Genomic DNA, 15,040 nt, shown 5'->3' on the forward strand with positions numbered 1-15,040 from the left:
AAAACTGGATTTCCACATGCAGAAGAATGAAGTTAGACCCCTACCTCACACTATACACAAAAATCAACTCAAAATATATGAAGGACCTAAATAAAAGAGTTAAAACTATGAAACTTTTAGAAGATAATTGATATCAGTCAAAAGCAGTAGGTTCTCTGCCTGATGCGCTCAAATGACCAATTCCTGAGACAGTGGGATTTCAAAGAGAAAGAGTTTATTGCTAGGCATGAAGCAGGAGATCAGATGGCCTATTGGACAAAAACTTTGTCTTCTAGAACTGCAGTGACTCTGATAGTTTTAAAGTGTCAAAAGATGGGCATGTTTTAGAATAATAGGTACAGTGGCTCAAGATGAGGCTAGAGATGATCTAATTATTGAGCATGCACAGACTGATTACATGCTTTGTCACAGAACATATGTAAGAAAATATCAGCCTTAATATGATGATGGGCATGGTCCTTTTTTACATGGTCAGACACCCAGATTAGACCCAGATCTCTGGCATGGCAGGCAAGAACTCTGCCTGCTGAGCCCCCGTGGCCTGCCCAGGCATGGTTTTTAATATTGTAAAGCGGTGTAGGTCACTTAAAGGTTAAAGTTTAAGCTACTGAGCATATCAATTGGGCCAATTTTGGGTAGATCCAACTTCATCCGGCAGGATAGTTTTGGGATTTGGGTGGGTTAGTTCTGGGCTGGCTAAAGACTTTTCATTAATAAACATGTCTTTAGTCATCATAAAACTCTAGAGTTGAAGAACATGATGAGAGCTAGAGGTAGGGTTCAGTCACAACATTTTTATAATCACAAGATAAAGGCTATGGAGTTATACAAGCAGCTGGATTAAAGTTCAGTAATTTCAGATACAGGTATACCTCCCACATTGTAGGGGTTAGGGCGCAGTGCCCCTGTGGTCTGGAAAATCCATGTAAGTCTTTTTTTTTTTCCAGGTTTTCAGGGGACTCCCTAGCTGCCCCTTGATTGGCAGATGCTGCTTCTCCCATTACCTTCACATTGTGTAGGCTAAACCTTTTTAAAAAAATTTTCAAACTAGCCTTTGCTGGCATGAAAATATGTAGGGGTAAACCTTTCACCTTCATTTTCCTTTTGGGAATCATACAAGGACTTAGCCTTTTCTTGTACAGAGCCCGAGTCTACCAGAATGCCTTTTTTATGTCAACTCTGCACACAAAAGAATGTTGCACTCTCTATTCAGGAGAAATGTGGATCTTGTGATTTATGCAGATGCTTTAGAGTTGTTGTTTTAGCTGCAGCAAGGACTTTGTGGATTTCCTTCTTTTTCTTGGTGTGCTTTTCAGTTGATTTATTAATGCTGTAATGGTGGCCAACTGAAGCAGCCGTTTTGCCCAAATGAAAGATATCTGAACAATTTTATTTTTTTCTTCCAAGTCATCACTTTCCTCTGTTTCTTGGGAACACTTTCCAAGCTATTAGAAACACTGTGCTTGGGAACTATGATTTTAATAGAATTTATGGCAATGAATGACACAAGATTTAGGAAACTCGAGATGGAAAGATCACTGCTAGATCATCAAGAGACATCAAGTGAGAGTGCTGTAAACCCACTTAGCATCCCCTAACTAGTGTGTAGAACTGCAGTTCTTTTACTACAAGTTTAATCTTTAGAAAAAAAAATTGTGTAGCTCTTCATTTATGTTAAAATATAAAATACACACTGTACAGGTAATATTATACATAAAAGTACATACATTTTATGCATTTATGAGTTACTAAACTTTTAAAGATATTTCTACATTTCTAGCCTTTGTTTGTCATTTGCTAGCCTTTATCTGTTTTCTGTGGCTTCCACAAAACTCCTCCAAAATTCCCATTTGAGTTCTTATGGCAACCCATGATATACTGAAACTGCAGTGGGAAAAGTTATGATCTGGAAGGATAACTGTATTTCCCTCTGGCTATTCTGATATACTATAGAAAGTAAAAGGAAATATCTATATAATGACTTAGTAATCATAATCATTTGTTAAATCCTAACTTCTCCATTATAGTAACATAGGGACAGATCTTCATGATTTGGGATTTGGCAATACATTCTTAGATATGATATCAAAACCACAGTAACAAAAAAATTATTGATAAATTTGATTTCATTAAAATTTAAAACTTTTGTGCATCAAAGGTAATTAATGAAGAAAGTGAATATGCAACCTACAGAATGGGAGAAAATAGTTTCAAACCATATATTGGATAAGGATTTAACATCAAGAACATAAAACAAACATTTACAATGCAACAACAAGAGAACAAATAACCCAATTCAAAGTTGGTAAGGACTTGAACGGATGTTTCTCCAAAGAAGATATACAAATGGCCAATAAATGCATGAAAAGATGCTTAACATCATTAGTCATAATGGAAATACAAATTAAAATCACAGAGAGTTATATCATATCACAAGGATAGCTATTATTTAAAAAAGGAAAATAATGTGTTAGAGAAGGTGAGAAATAGGAACACTAAGAGTATTTTTGGTGGGGATGTAAAATGGTTCAACCACTTTGAAAAGTAATGTTTTGGGTCCTCAAAAAGTTAAATATAGAATTATCATTTGATACTACAACCCCACTTCTGGGTACCCAAAAGTGAGTGAAAACAGGGATGCCAACAGATACTTGTACTCAGATGTTTATAGCAGCATTGTTCACATAGCCACAAGCTGGAAACAACCCAGTATCTATCAGTAAATGAATGGATAAACAAAGTGTACATTTGGCCATAAGAAAAACAAGTTAAGAGCATGCTACAACAGGAAGGAACCTTGAAAACATTATGCTCTGTGGAATAAGCAAGACCCTTATGGGCAAAAATTGTGTGATAACACGTATAAGAAATGACTAATTACAGAAAAATTTCAGTGAAAAAAGCAGATTTAGAGTTTACCAGGGGTAGGGGGCAGAAGGACGGGGGGGGGGGGGGGGAGGGTGAGTTTTTTGTAAAACAAAAAACTCGTAATAGTTTCTTTTGGGGGAAGAAAAATAAAAGCTTTCTAGGTGATTCTAGTGTGTAGTTAAGGATGAGAACTGTTGCTCTAGATTTTCTCCTCAGGTCCAGTTGAATTCTGTCCCACATTTTCTCTTTGTAAATGTAGAACCAGGTGAACACGCTCCTGGTTGCTGAAGATGCTGCCTCAATGGTCTGAGGCTGATGGATCTGGAGAGCAGCTGTGGGTAAGGTCTCAGAGATTTCAAGGCTTTGAAATAGATGACACTTCTCCAAGAATGTCTGCCATCTTGGTGTATGCTTTTACTTGTAGCAGGGTAGTGTAAAAAGCCAAACAAGCTCAGCTAGGACTGAAATGGCAAATGACTTAACTGTCTATCAGTGGTATCAGTTGCTGGAAGCCATACGGGTGCATAATTGCCAACCTGCTTTTGGGATTTGCTTATCAGCAGTCATCAAGGAAAAGCAGTTGTCTGGAGATTAGACCCTGTTGTAATTAACGAGGAAATCTGAAAGTTGTTAGTAGTTTAGGAGGAAAGTTTTGCAAGGTGTTTTTCGAAGTCTCATTTTCCTCCCTCTCTTTCCAAAAGTTTGATCTGAATTAGTTCCTGGAATGAATATGTCCTTGTTCCTTGTTGATAGGCAGTGTGAGCTGTTGATCTTTTCCTTCCAGGACAAGAACGTAAAAAGATAAAAACAAATAAAACTTGCTGCCAAATGGGGAGTGTTTTAGAACCATGCTGCTACAGACACAGGCAGGAAGTTTCCTCAAGAAAACGATACTTCCACATCCACAGTGCTTGCTGGCATGAACAGTGAAAGTGGCTGCCCCCACCGTTGCCTTCCACAGCTGACTCAATTTTGTCTGAACGACAGAACGTAAACCACACAGCTGCAAGGGATTCTGGGAAGTGTAGTTTTAGCCTTCCAGTCTCTCTAGTACAGAACGCACAGGAGGAGGGTGGATCCAGCTTCTAAGTCTACAATTAGGCCACAGCTGAGGGTATCTTTCGCAGGGATTCAGGTCCACAGGCACTTACTTCCTCAGGTACAAAAGACTATGCAAGAACATTTCTCCTTAACCATCCCCCTTTTTCTGCTTATCATCACGTGTGCAGATATGCACACATACCCCTGCTTTTGATGAGCCTCTCCTGTTTTTTTTATGTCATATCTCAGGTAAATAATTACTTTGTAACAGTAGAATTCTCAGGGTAAGCCAGGGGCTTGACTTGGCTTTCCCGCCTTTCAGCTTTGGGAGGGTGGTGCTGTGCAGCTGGGGTCGGAGGCCTTGGTGCTGAAATGTCCCTTAAAGGTAGCCCTTCCAGAGACTCGGATTGAAATCTGAAAGCCCTCAGGTGACTGAATGTGCGGCTGGGGCTGAGGCCCGTGATCCTGATCGGTTACAGTTGGGCGTTATCTGAAGCTGTGGTCCTTAGCTACCTCGGGAGCACCTGGAGGATTTGTTAAAACGTAAATTTCCTCCGGTGTAGGGAGTGAGAGTTTGTGTTTCTGAGAGTTGCTTGGTCTGTTATTGCTTCTGGTCCGGCCACCATGCTTTGGGAACGACTGATCTAAAGAGAACTGCCCATTTTCACTGTAAATATCTGATTTCTATTAACCTAGACAAACTCTACTTGGTTTCCTGTACGGGAGCTGGAGGGAGGTAAACGATGAATAAGAGGTCCTCACGGCAATCAGGGTCTTGCTTGTAGAAGAGGAGCGCTTTTTCTTTTCTTGTATTTTGTTCTTCAAACAAGTATCTGCTGTTTTATGTAGGTTTTCTTATATTCTTCTCACTGCCCTAAATCAAGCAACTACTTTTGAGTATACGATTCTTTACCATTGCAATTTATTAAAGTAAAGAGCCAGCAGCTGTGGCTTGATTCTAGGATAAGAAAGCTTAAAAAAAAATTCCTTAATTAGGAATGTCTTTCTGGCAACCTTTTTACCTAACTCATATTAGAATGAGAATGAATTTGTCTTTCTGGTTCTCCTTATCGTTTTTTCTCCTCCCCCTCCTCCCTTTTTAAAACCAGTCACTGAACTTGTGTTATAGTCAGCTGTTTTTTCATTTCTGGTATGGACCTAGCTGCTATAATGGTTTTATAAATGTTGTTGATGACCTGTACACACTGTACCTATCAGAAAGTCTTACATAATCAGTGACCTTCAACTGCACTTCTGTGGAATATAGATTTATTGAATTGACCTGAAATTTCCCTATTAAAGTTAAATAATAGACATTTCTCAGTTGGAAAAATAGTGCATGTAGTTTTTTCCAGTTTTTCCCATTTTAAGCTGTTCTCTTTTTATTTTTCCCCTGAAGCTTGGACTTGGTGTAAAATGTTTTCTGATTGAGTATAAAATTCTCTATTTTGCTGCTGTAATAGTAATATTTCATAGTCAGCTTTTTCACTCTTCATTTCCTAGTGTTTCACTTTCTGTATTTGAAAACCAGTTAATTTATTTAAAACTTTTGATACACAAACTTTGTTTAATGTTGGAATCTCTTATAAATGCAAGTTCAGAAGAATACTGATAAGGAAAATCAGGCAATTAGATGGTAAGAATAGTAACTGTAAATATTTGCATGCTATTTGTATATGAGAATATCTATTTCTGTATATTTATATATATATAGTATATGAAAATGAGCCTCCTTGAAACAATCTAAAATTTGATGAATCTTCTAAAGCCCAAGAATGAACTAAGACTGGTTTCATGCTTGTGTGATAAGATGTGCATGCTGAATAGCTTTCTGAATTGGCTTGAAAGGAGTGGCTGCATTTCTGTGGCTTCCTTTCTCTAGTTCATAGAACATTCTGGGTGGTGGTTTTACTACCAGATAGACTCCATCTCATTACACTTTCAGAAACACAGGATTTCTAACTTCTAAATGTAATTTTATGTTGTCCTGAATGAATCGATAGCATTCTTTCTTCACTGCAAATGATGCCAAAAAAGATAGGAACGGTAGGTAGGAGTAGAAATGGAAATTCTAAATAGTCGCATAACATTTGGGAAGTGGGGAATGGATGAATTAGTGCCGAAATGAGACCCTGAAGGCTGGTAGCGATTTTAGTGGATCTATCCCCTGCCGAACCATAGTTACATATGCATGAATGGAATGTGTCCGGGACATAAATTTCAGTGGTCCTCAAGGATATTCGTTGGTGGTTGTGAAGCATTTGCTATACCTGGAACTTTGGGTCTGTTTTCTAGGAGAAGCATTGGATGGGGCTAAGACAGCAGAGAGGGTGCCGAGTTGAGACAATCCCATGTTCATTTAGTGATTTGTGAATGTTTTTTGAAGATCCAGGAGTTCCTTTCCCTCCCTCCTTCCCTCCCTCCTAATTTCTCCCCTCTAAGTTATGAGGCAGGTTACTCATTATTTAAAATTTTTTTAGCAGTAAACAGTAGAAAAGAAATCTTTTGTATAAATAATACAAATAATATATTTATTCAACACTGTCACTGTGGCCCCTTGGTGTGAACGCTTTATATAATTATTTCCTGTCACTCTTCTCATTATCCAGGAGATCACATTTTTTAAAAACTTTTTTTATTGTGTAATATAACATATATACAGAGCAAAGAAAGGAAAAAAGCAATAATTTTCAGAGCACTCTTCAACAAGTAGTTACAGGACAGATCCCAGAGTTTGTCATTGGCTGCTATACCATCATCTCAGATTTTTCCTTCTAGCTGCTCCAGAATATAGGAGACTAGAAAGAATAAATATTTTTTATCATCACAATTGATTTTTTTTTCCTTTTTGTGTAAAATAACAGATATTCAAAGAAACAACAAATCTCAAAGCACAGCACAACAGTTACTTGTAGAATAGACTTCAGAGTTCAGCATGGGTTACAATTCCAAAATTTTAGGTCTTCACTTTTAGCTTCTCCAAGACACTGGAGACTAAAAGAAGTATCAATTTAATGACTCAGCAATCATCTTCATTTGTTAAACCCCACCTTCTCTTTGTAGCTTCACTATTACCTTTGATCTTTCTGTCCCACTCTTTAAGGGTATTTGGCCTCTGCTCATTCTATCTTTTTCATGTTGGAAGGGGCTGTCAGTAATATGGAATGGGGAGAAGGAGCTAGCTGATGTTCTGGAGAGGGTTTGCCCTCTAGGTTTCAGGACTTATCTGGTCCAGGGACCCATTTGGAGGCTGCAGGCTTCTGGAGAGTTACCCTAGTCCATGGAACCTGTGTAGAATCTTATATATTGCCCTAGGTGTTCTTTAGGATTGGCTGGAATGGTTCTGGTTGGGGCTTGGCAACCAGATATGATATGTAGCAATGTCTAACTGATGTTTACGTAAGAGCAACCTTGAGAGTAGCCTCTTGACTCTATTTGAACTCTTAGCCACTGATACTTTACTAGTTTACACTTCTATTTTGGTCAGGATGGAATTGCTGATCCCATGGTGTCAGGGCTGAACTCACCCCTGGGAGTCATCTCCCACACCACCAGGGAGACTCACCCCTGGATATCATGTCCCACATTGGGGGTGGGGAATGGGGGGAGCAGGGCATCACATTTTATAGATAAGGAGGCTGAAGCTGAGAGATGAGGAAATCTGTGCCAGTGAGTTTAGAGATCAAGCCTGCCTCCTTATGTAGAGTGATCCAACTCTAAAGCCATATTCTTAATCAGAACACTGGATGGGTACTACACACTGGTATTCTTAGGAGAAATTTGGAGATTCTTGGTTTTTAGACATTTGGGGTATTAGCAGATAGCATAAGTTATACTTAGTTTGAAGATGCTTAGCTATGGAACAGTGGAAAAAACAGAGTAGGAGATGGAAAATTTGGGTAGGAACCCAGCTCAGAAAATCTTGAGACATTTTAGCATAAACTGGCACTTAGTGGAACTTTTGAGAAAGTAATTGACCTCTTTGGAGCCTTGATTTCCCCTTCTGTAAAATGGGGACGGTAATATCCATCCTATCTGATTCTTGGATTTGCTCCGAAAATCCAATGAGATACTCATCGTGTTTTGAAAACTATAAAGTGTTCTATACATGTTAGGTGACATGTCTTATATAGAGTGTTGCTTCTTAAATTTCGTATATTCTTCAGGTCACTGTATGAATTACTTAAATGTATTCTCATTATGCCCTAGACCCTGCGAGAGTTAGAAAGTGAAGTTTTGCTTCTTTCTCTCAGAGATGTAGTCCCAGTGGCAGGCACTGAATTTGGGGACCTAGGACAGAGAATTTTCACTCTGAACTTATATTGCCCAGGGAATGTCTTATGAAGTGCATGGCAGGATGAATTAATTAGTTTTCAGGGATGTGATATCAGATAGAGCAAGAATAGTTCACTTAGTGGAAAATTTCCTTTGCTTTTAAAAGGAAAACCAAGGACCTAGAGTCACCATGTGCCTTTAGAAATATGTGGCTTAGGGGCTATCATGAAATGGTAGCATTCAAGAGGAGGATTGAGGCTTTTTTTTTTTGCATATTCAGGCGTCGGGAATTGAACCCTGGTCTCCGGCATGGCAAGTGAGAACTCTGCTACTGAGCCACCATTGCACCGCCCAAGGATTGAGGCATTTTATGCCGACCCGTTTTTCTCTCCATTATTATTCTTTCTGTTACTCCTTCTTCAGAATGTAGAACTATAAGGAGGTAATTCCTTTCTGAAACTTCTAGGTGAGCAGTTACCATCAGTGTAAGGTCGGTCAGTTTCTGTTTTTTCTTCATTAATCAAATAGTGTCTTTTAAAACACTAAATAATTCAGCATTTAAAAAAAACCGATCAGTGCTTTTTGGGAATAAAAATAGCATTGGTGGTTACAGGTACTCAAATGAAATTAAGAGAATTATCAGTCTTGCTTTGGGCAACGAGTTGACCTACCAACGGCTTTCAGAAAGACTACCTCTCCAATTCCAGTGATTAGTTAATAAAATTATTCCTGACATTGGTGGGCCAAGGAGCTTAGGCAGTTACATATTTAGAGACAGAGAACCCATTGTCCACAGATCTCTGAAGAGTCTTTGCAAACACACAGAAGGGATTTAGAACAATTTGCATAAATCTCCCTGTGGATAGCGACATGGCTCCAGTGTTGGGGTGGTTCCAGGAACCCCTCCTTGGCTGTATCATGAGGTGACGCTGTGCTTGGTGAGAATTCAGCCTCACGATGGCTTTTGCCAGCAGGATTGGGTGATGTTGCTGAATAAGCCCACTGTTTGGTTGGACATAAGGGCTCTTTTGTGTTGGCCTGGGGCAGCCATGTTCAAGTTTGTCTTGCTTTTTCCCCAGTGATGTTTTTGGACTTTGTGGCCTGGAGAATTAAGCACAACACCTATTCTAAGTTAATCTGTCAAATTTTGCAGTTGGAAGGTGACCGCAGCCACTTGTGTTTCTAGAAGGTGGAGAATAATAATCATGCCTTTGGATTCTTTAGATTTATTGAATTAAAAGTTGGGGAGAGGAGGAGGGGCTCCTTGGTATGCCTAGGTTTACATACCTGTTCGTGGTGGGACCATGGGAAGTAATTCCCTTCTCTTTGTTAATATAATGTACCCAGTTCACTGAATTCTGTAAGAAATATATTCTCTTGTGTGGTTAACAACCAGGTTGTGCTTTAATATTTAATATTCCCCTATGAAAGGGCACCTGTTTCAACGTTTCCTTTTTTTTTCTTCGTCCTTTTTTAATGTTATACATTAAACACTGGATGTGAGGAGCCTTAACTACTGTTTTTTTTGTCCAGAATGTTATCATCCAAGAAGCCACATGACGAGTCTAATTTAAAATCCATGGAGTAGTTTATGCACTGGGGAAATTTGGTACTCTAAGTACAAAATGAAATCCACTAATTTCTAACCTGCAGTTTATTTTCTTTCAGTCTGCTAGTTTGATTTCTCAGCTTTGTTCTAATAATATAAACATTTTTATGTTTATTTATAGGTGAATTTAACCAAGAGAGCAGATCCAGCTGAGCTTAGAACAATATTTTTAAAGGTCAGTATAAAGGAATCTATTTTGTTTCTTGTTTGATTTGTGCTCAATAACTTTTAAAGATTACTTTCAAACAGCTCTTTCCTTCATTGTTGTATTTTTTAATTTCAAAAAGTATCTTTAAGACTTAAGAAAGAGATCTTTTACAATTATATCTACACATTTTAAAAATGTATAAGAACAAAATATAAGAAATTTGTAGGTGATTTGTCATGGCAACGTGGTCATGGTTTAAGTATTAATTTCTCTTATTTTACATGGTGTCAGGTATTGGAAAGGAGCTTCCTTGGAATTTAACCTTGCAACCCATTATCTTTTGAGGATTGACCTGTACGATGTGATGATATTCTCCTAAGATGTTTAAAGCTCTCTGTAAACATCTCAGTAATCCTTCATTCATCCTCAGGGCACTCTTGTCATCAGCTGGGGTGCCCATGAGGAGGCACCGCAATGTGAGTAGTAGTAGATACTCTAGTATCTCTAGATCACAAGAGGCATTACACACATTTATTTCCTTCGCCTCTTATACTTAAAAGACATCCCCCCCCTCCCCCCCCCCGCTTTTAGTGACTTGGCGTGATATTATGTTGGGTAATGAATGTTTAATATTACAATAAAAGTCTACTTTGGATCTCAAGTCCTGCAGCATCTTTATGTTAATCAGCTGGAATCATAGTACCCAAGAAAGGTCATTTTTGTAAAGATAATAAAAATAAATATATGAACCTCTTCTAAACATTATGAAAAGGTAGCTTTGCTGTGCAGAAAGAAGACCAGGGTTTTAATGTTCTACTGTTGTGTGCAGAACATATTACTTAGAAAGTTATGAATTCTCTCAGCCTATTTCCTCATCACAGTGTGTCACTGTTAAACAAAAATTTAGGCATCAGTGAATTTGAACTTTGACAGGATATTTGATATTAAGGAACTGTAATGTTTAGGCGAATAATGCCTTCAAATTATAGGAAATATTGTCTATCTTTTAGAACCAAGCATTGGAGTATTTATACATGAAGTCATGATGTCTGGGATTTGCTTTTAAGGAATCCAGTTCTGTTGGGGTAAGAGAAATGATTGGGCAGTCCATCTTTTGAAAATGGGAACATTGGGTTTATTATATTCTTTCTGGTTTTATATATTTTGAACATCTTTATAATAAAAAATGTACAGGAAGTTGTAAAGCTTCAATGCAATAACAAAAGTGAAAATGTACACCACCTGGAATGGATTGGATGTTTGTGAGTAAATATTTGAAATTAAATAATTCAAACATGGAAAAGACAAAAACTCAAAAAATAGTTTAAAATAGGGGCAGTTTTGTTGGGAAGAAAGGATACACGTATAAGAAGTTTGGATTATAAACTAAAAAAATCAGTGTAAAAAATGTATATATTTTTAGCCCAGAAGGGGGCAATACAGATAGAAGAGGATCCTGGACAATGGGTCCAGAAAACAGCAAAGCATTTGTTTCATACCTAGACTAGTATCTGTTGCTTTCCATTTTAGTCCCACTGTGGTTGGGATGGCATTCTAAATCGGGAAACCATTGATGTTTTTAATGTGTGAATTTAAGGCCTATTGACATTGTGAAACTTTAGAATATACTTCTGGAAGATCACTTGCAGGACGCCTGAATACGTGGCCTTAGCCTAGAGAAATGGACACAGCTCATTAACTTAAGCTGGTAAAGTCATCCTCATTCTTTGAAATCTGAATCTGCTCATTACTTTTGCTTTTCAAACAAGCAAGAGTTTTGGGGATCCTTCTGACAGGAAATGAGAACAACTAGAATATGTTCCAGTGGATGGTGCAGCTTTGATACTGGTCTGTTGGTGTGATCTGTTGGAAAGGCTCCAAGTAAAAGCCCTGTTTCACCATTTCAGGCTGCATGACAGCTGATGAAGCTGAGTTAAGATCTTAGTTTGGAACAACGTGTCTTTGACAGCTGCTGGATATGGCAACATATCCATTCAGTAACAGGCAGATCTATACGGGGACAAATCTAATCAGTCAGGTAGATACAGAGAGGATAAGAATTTCATGCAGGCTTCTGCCTGTGGCATTTCTGTGTAGTGGGCCTGAAGACTGGGGGTGAACTTTTTGGGACCCCAAAGGTGAGTGTTCTCTACCCTTGCAATAGGTAGGCCCGCATGGCCTTTGAGGGAGAATTTTGTCAGATTTGGAGCCTGAGGGAATGATGTGGGGGAACCTTACCTGAATAAAATAGCTATCATTGGTTTTTGAAAGGGATTGTGGATCTGGCAGAGGTCCTGGTGACCTCATCAGGCCTGGACAGTTTAGCAGTGGGGGAAAGAATGGGCAGTGGGGCGCCATGGGGGCTGTGCCAGGTTCCCTTGTGGCTAGGCTTCTTAGTTAAGTGTGGATCAGCAGTATATGTTCTATAAATTTGTCTGCTGATTTCTATATAACCTCCCAGACTTGAATTCCTTCCTAATAAAAATCCCTTGTGAAATATGACAACCTTCTCTTTGCTAAACTAGTTAGAGATTCTTCTGTAGCCTGGGGAGAGGAGCTTCTTAGTGCCCTTTGTACTGGCTGTTCTGGTAGCAGGAGCGTAGGGTCAGCTCTGGACATGAGAGAGTGCGGTGGAACTGAGGCAGACAAGGAAAGAACTGACATGGACCCAACTCTGACTTTTTGTTTTATTTTGGGTGGAAGAATTAAAATCAATTTCACCTTTTAATTTTTAAAATTTCTTCCTGTATTAGGTATAGTGTTAGGTGTTGGGGTATGAAGATGTATAGTTCATAGTTCCTGCTCTTCTGTGTATCTCACCCTTTGTGTGTGTAAGTGGAGAAAGTTGTGATATGGTCAAATAAGTGTTAGAGCAGTAATTATCAGGAAGATGATTTAGGACTAATTCAGTCTTAAGAGTTGTTAAAGTTACACTTAAGGTGGCAACGTTTGAGGTGGACTTGAAGATGGTAGGTTTTTCTCAGATGGAGAAGGTAGCGGAGGGTTTTAGAGCAGAGGGAAGATCGTTCCAGGCAAAGGAAACAGCATGTGCAAAGGCAAAGAGCTGTAAGAATGGGAGGCGTGTTGGGGGAATAGCCCAGGAACCTGGGGTGCCCTAGGGCACAGAGCCTTGGGTAGACATGGTATAAGACCTGCCAGGCTAAGGCATTTGAGTTTCATTGTGTAGGATGTTATCACAAGAAGATTGTGATATTAAGTAGCACATAATATTTTGTCTGGATATGGAAGTTGAAGTCTGGGTAATCAGTTTTGTTTTTAATTTAAATGTTGACATGCATTTTTGCCTTTCTAATACTTTTGGCGATGATTTGTGTTGAACAGGTGTGTTGTGAGTGCTTAGTAGTAAAATACCATGAAACTGTGGTGAGTGGGATATGAGAGGGAAGTAAAAGCAATGACTGTGTCTTAAAGGGATTAAGATTATATAGGAGAGACCAGATTTATAGGCATGCCTAGAAGGTAAAAGAGAATCTGTCAGCATATATGAAGGGCCTGCAAATGTGGTTTAAAGCAAATGCCACAGGAAATGGAAAGAGGGCAATTTCTCCAGTATGGGGAGTAGTCACGATGGGCCCGTGGAGAAAGAACTTGAGCAGCTCCAGGGGTGAGTTGGAGAGGAGTGGTCTGAGGCATTCAGGAGGAGGACCACATCTGAGGGGCAGCATGGAGGCTGGCCTGACACTCAGCAGCCTCTCCAAGTTGAGGGATTCTTGTTCATTCTTCACACATTTGTTTAAATACAACTCTGTACCAAGGATTCTGCCAAGTACAACAGGGCAGGAGAGACAAAATTAGAAAGGTAATTGAGCATTTGGCATCTTTGCTAAACAACAGGAAGCCATTGAAGGTTTCTGAGTAATCCCATGGTGGGGAGGATGGGTTTGAGATTTGATTGGCACAGCAAGGCAGTGAGTTAGGCAGCCTTGGAGTAATCCGGGTGGAAGTCCTAAGAACTTCGGGTTGTGGAAGTAGGAGGAGTGGAAAATAAGCAAGTTAGAGACATTTGAAGGAATATTTGATAAAAATGACTGATCTTATAGAATGCATATGAGAGAGCAGGAAGTAATTATGACTGCCAGGTATATAGCCTCTGTGTGTGTACACACATTTCTGTATTTATATGTGGATATTTCCCCTCCCTTTCTTCCCCCCTTCCTTCCCATTTGTCTCCAAATGTCTCTGTATATGTATAGATATGTACTTTTTTTCCTTTGGGAAAAAATCCTGTTTACATCCAGTTTTTCTCTCATCTAATATATTATGAATAAATTTTGCTATAGTAGAATGTATTTCTATAATTTAAATGTTGCATAGTACTCTTATGTATGACTCTTTTACCATAATTTAACCAGACCTTATAATTGGAGGTTTACTTGTCTCCTCCACTCTTCTATCATAACAACACTAATGAATACTCTTGTACCTTCAATTTTACATATACCCAGTATTTTCTTAGCATAAATTCCTAGAAGTGGCATCGTTGGGTTAAGAATGGGTTTGCAACATCTTAAGGCTTTTGATTCTTGTTGGCAGACTGTCTTTCATGAAGGGTGTGTGTTGGTGGCAGTATGAGGGTGTACATTTCTCCACATTATGTCATGAACTCAGATTTCTATTAAAAAAAAATCCTGCAGCAACAACAAAAAACCTTTCTGCCGCTTGTTAGTTGAAAAATCAAGTTTTATTTTAAATTTGCGTTTCTTTGACCAATGGCAGTGTACTTAATTACATTTGTGATCCTTAGTTGCATTTTGACTCTCATTATAATTCCATTTATAATTTTTAAACATACAGAGATTAGTATACAAATACCTAATTTAAATTATTTGTCATACTTCAGATTATATATATGTACATATATATGTATATTTATAGATTTTATTTAATGCAAATTAGACATCACCATAACTCACTCTACCTACTTCGGCATAAAACTTCAAAAAATAAGAATAGTTTTCTATATGACCATAATACCATTGGGCAGCTAAGAAAATTCAAAGTAATTTCCTAATCAGCTAAAATACCCAATCCATTTTCAAATTCTAAATTATATTTTATTTCATACCTATACCAGGAAA

The 15,040-nt window shown here is 38.5% G+C and overlaps 1 protein-coding gene across 4 annotated transcripts in view; it reads left to right on the forward strand.

Annotated features, from left to right (window-relative positions):
- SLC25A13 (solute carrier family 25 member 13) overlaps positions 1 to 15,040 on the forward strand; it is a 211,344-nt gene that overhangs the window by 28,775 nt on the left and 167,529 nt on the right. Inside the window, exons 2-4 of one of the 4 annotated variants that reach the window (XM_077123288.1) lie at positions 9,915 to 9,968; positions 10,233 to 10,417; positions 10,952 to 11,026. Coding sequence is in view for 2 of the 4 variants with exons in the window: in XM_077123268.1 (XP_076979383.1) it covers positions 10,322 to 10,417 (96 nt within the window). In the remaining 2 variants the exon portion in view is untranslated. The remainder of the gene's footprint in view (positions 1 to 9,914; positions 9,969 to 10,232; positions 10,418 to 10,951; positions 11,027 to 15,040) is intronic. The other 3 variants (XM_077123268.1, XM_077123296.1, XM_077123277.1) reach the window with 3 other exon arrangements.

Source organism: Tamandua tetradactyla, chromosome 1 (assembly GCF_023851605.1).
Source record: "Tamandua tetradactyla isolate mTamTet1 chromosome 1, mTamTet1.pri, whole genome shotgun sequence".
NCBI classification, from domain to species: domain Eukaryota; kingdom Metazoa; phylum Chordata; class Mammalia; order Pilosa; family Myrmecophagidae; genus Tamandua; species Tamandua tetradactyla.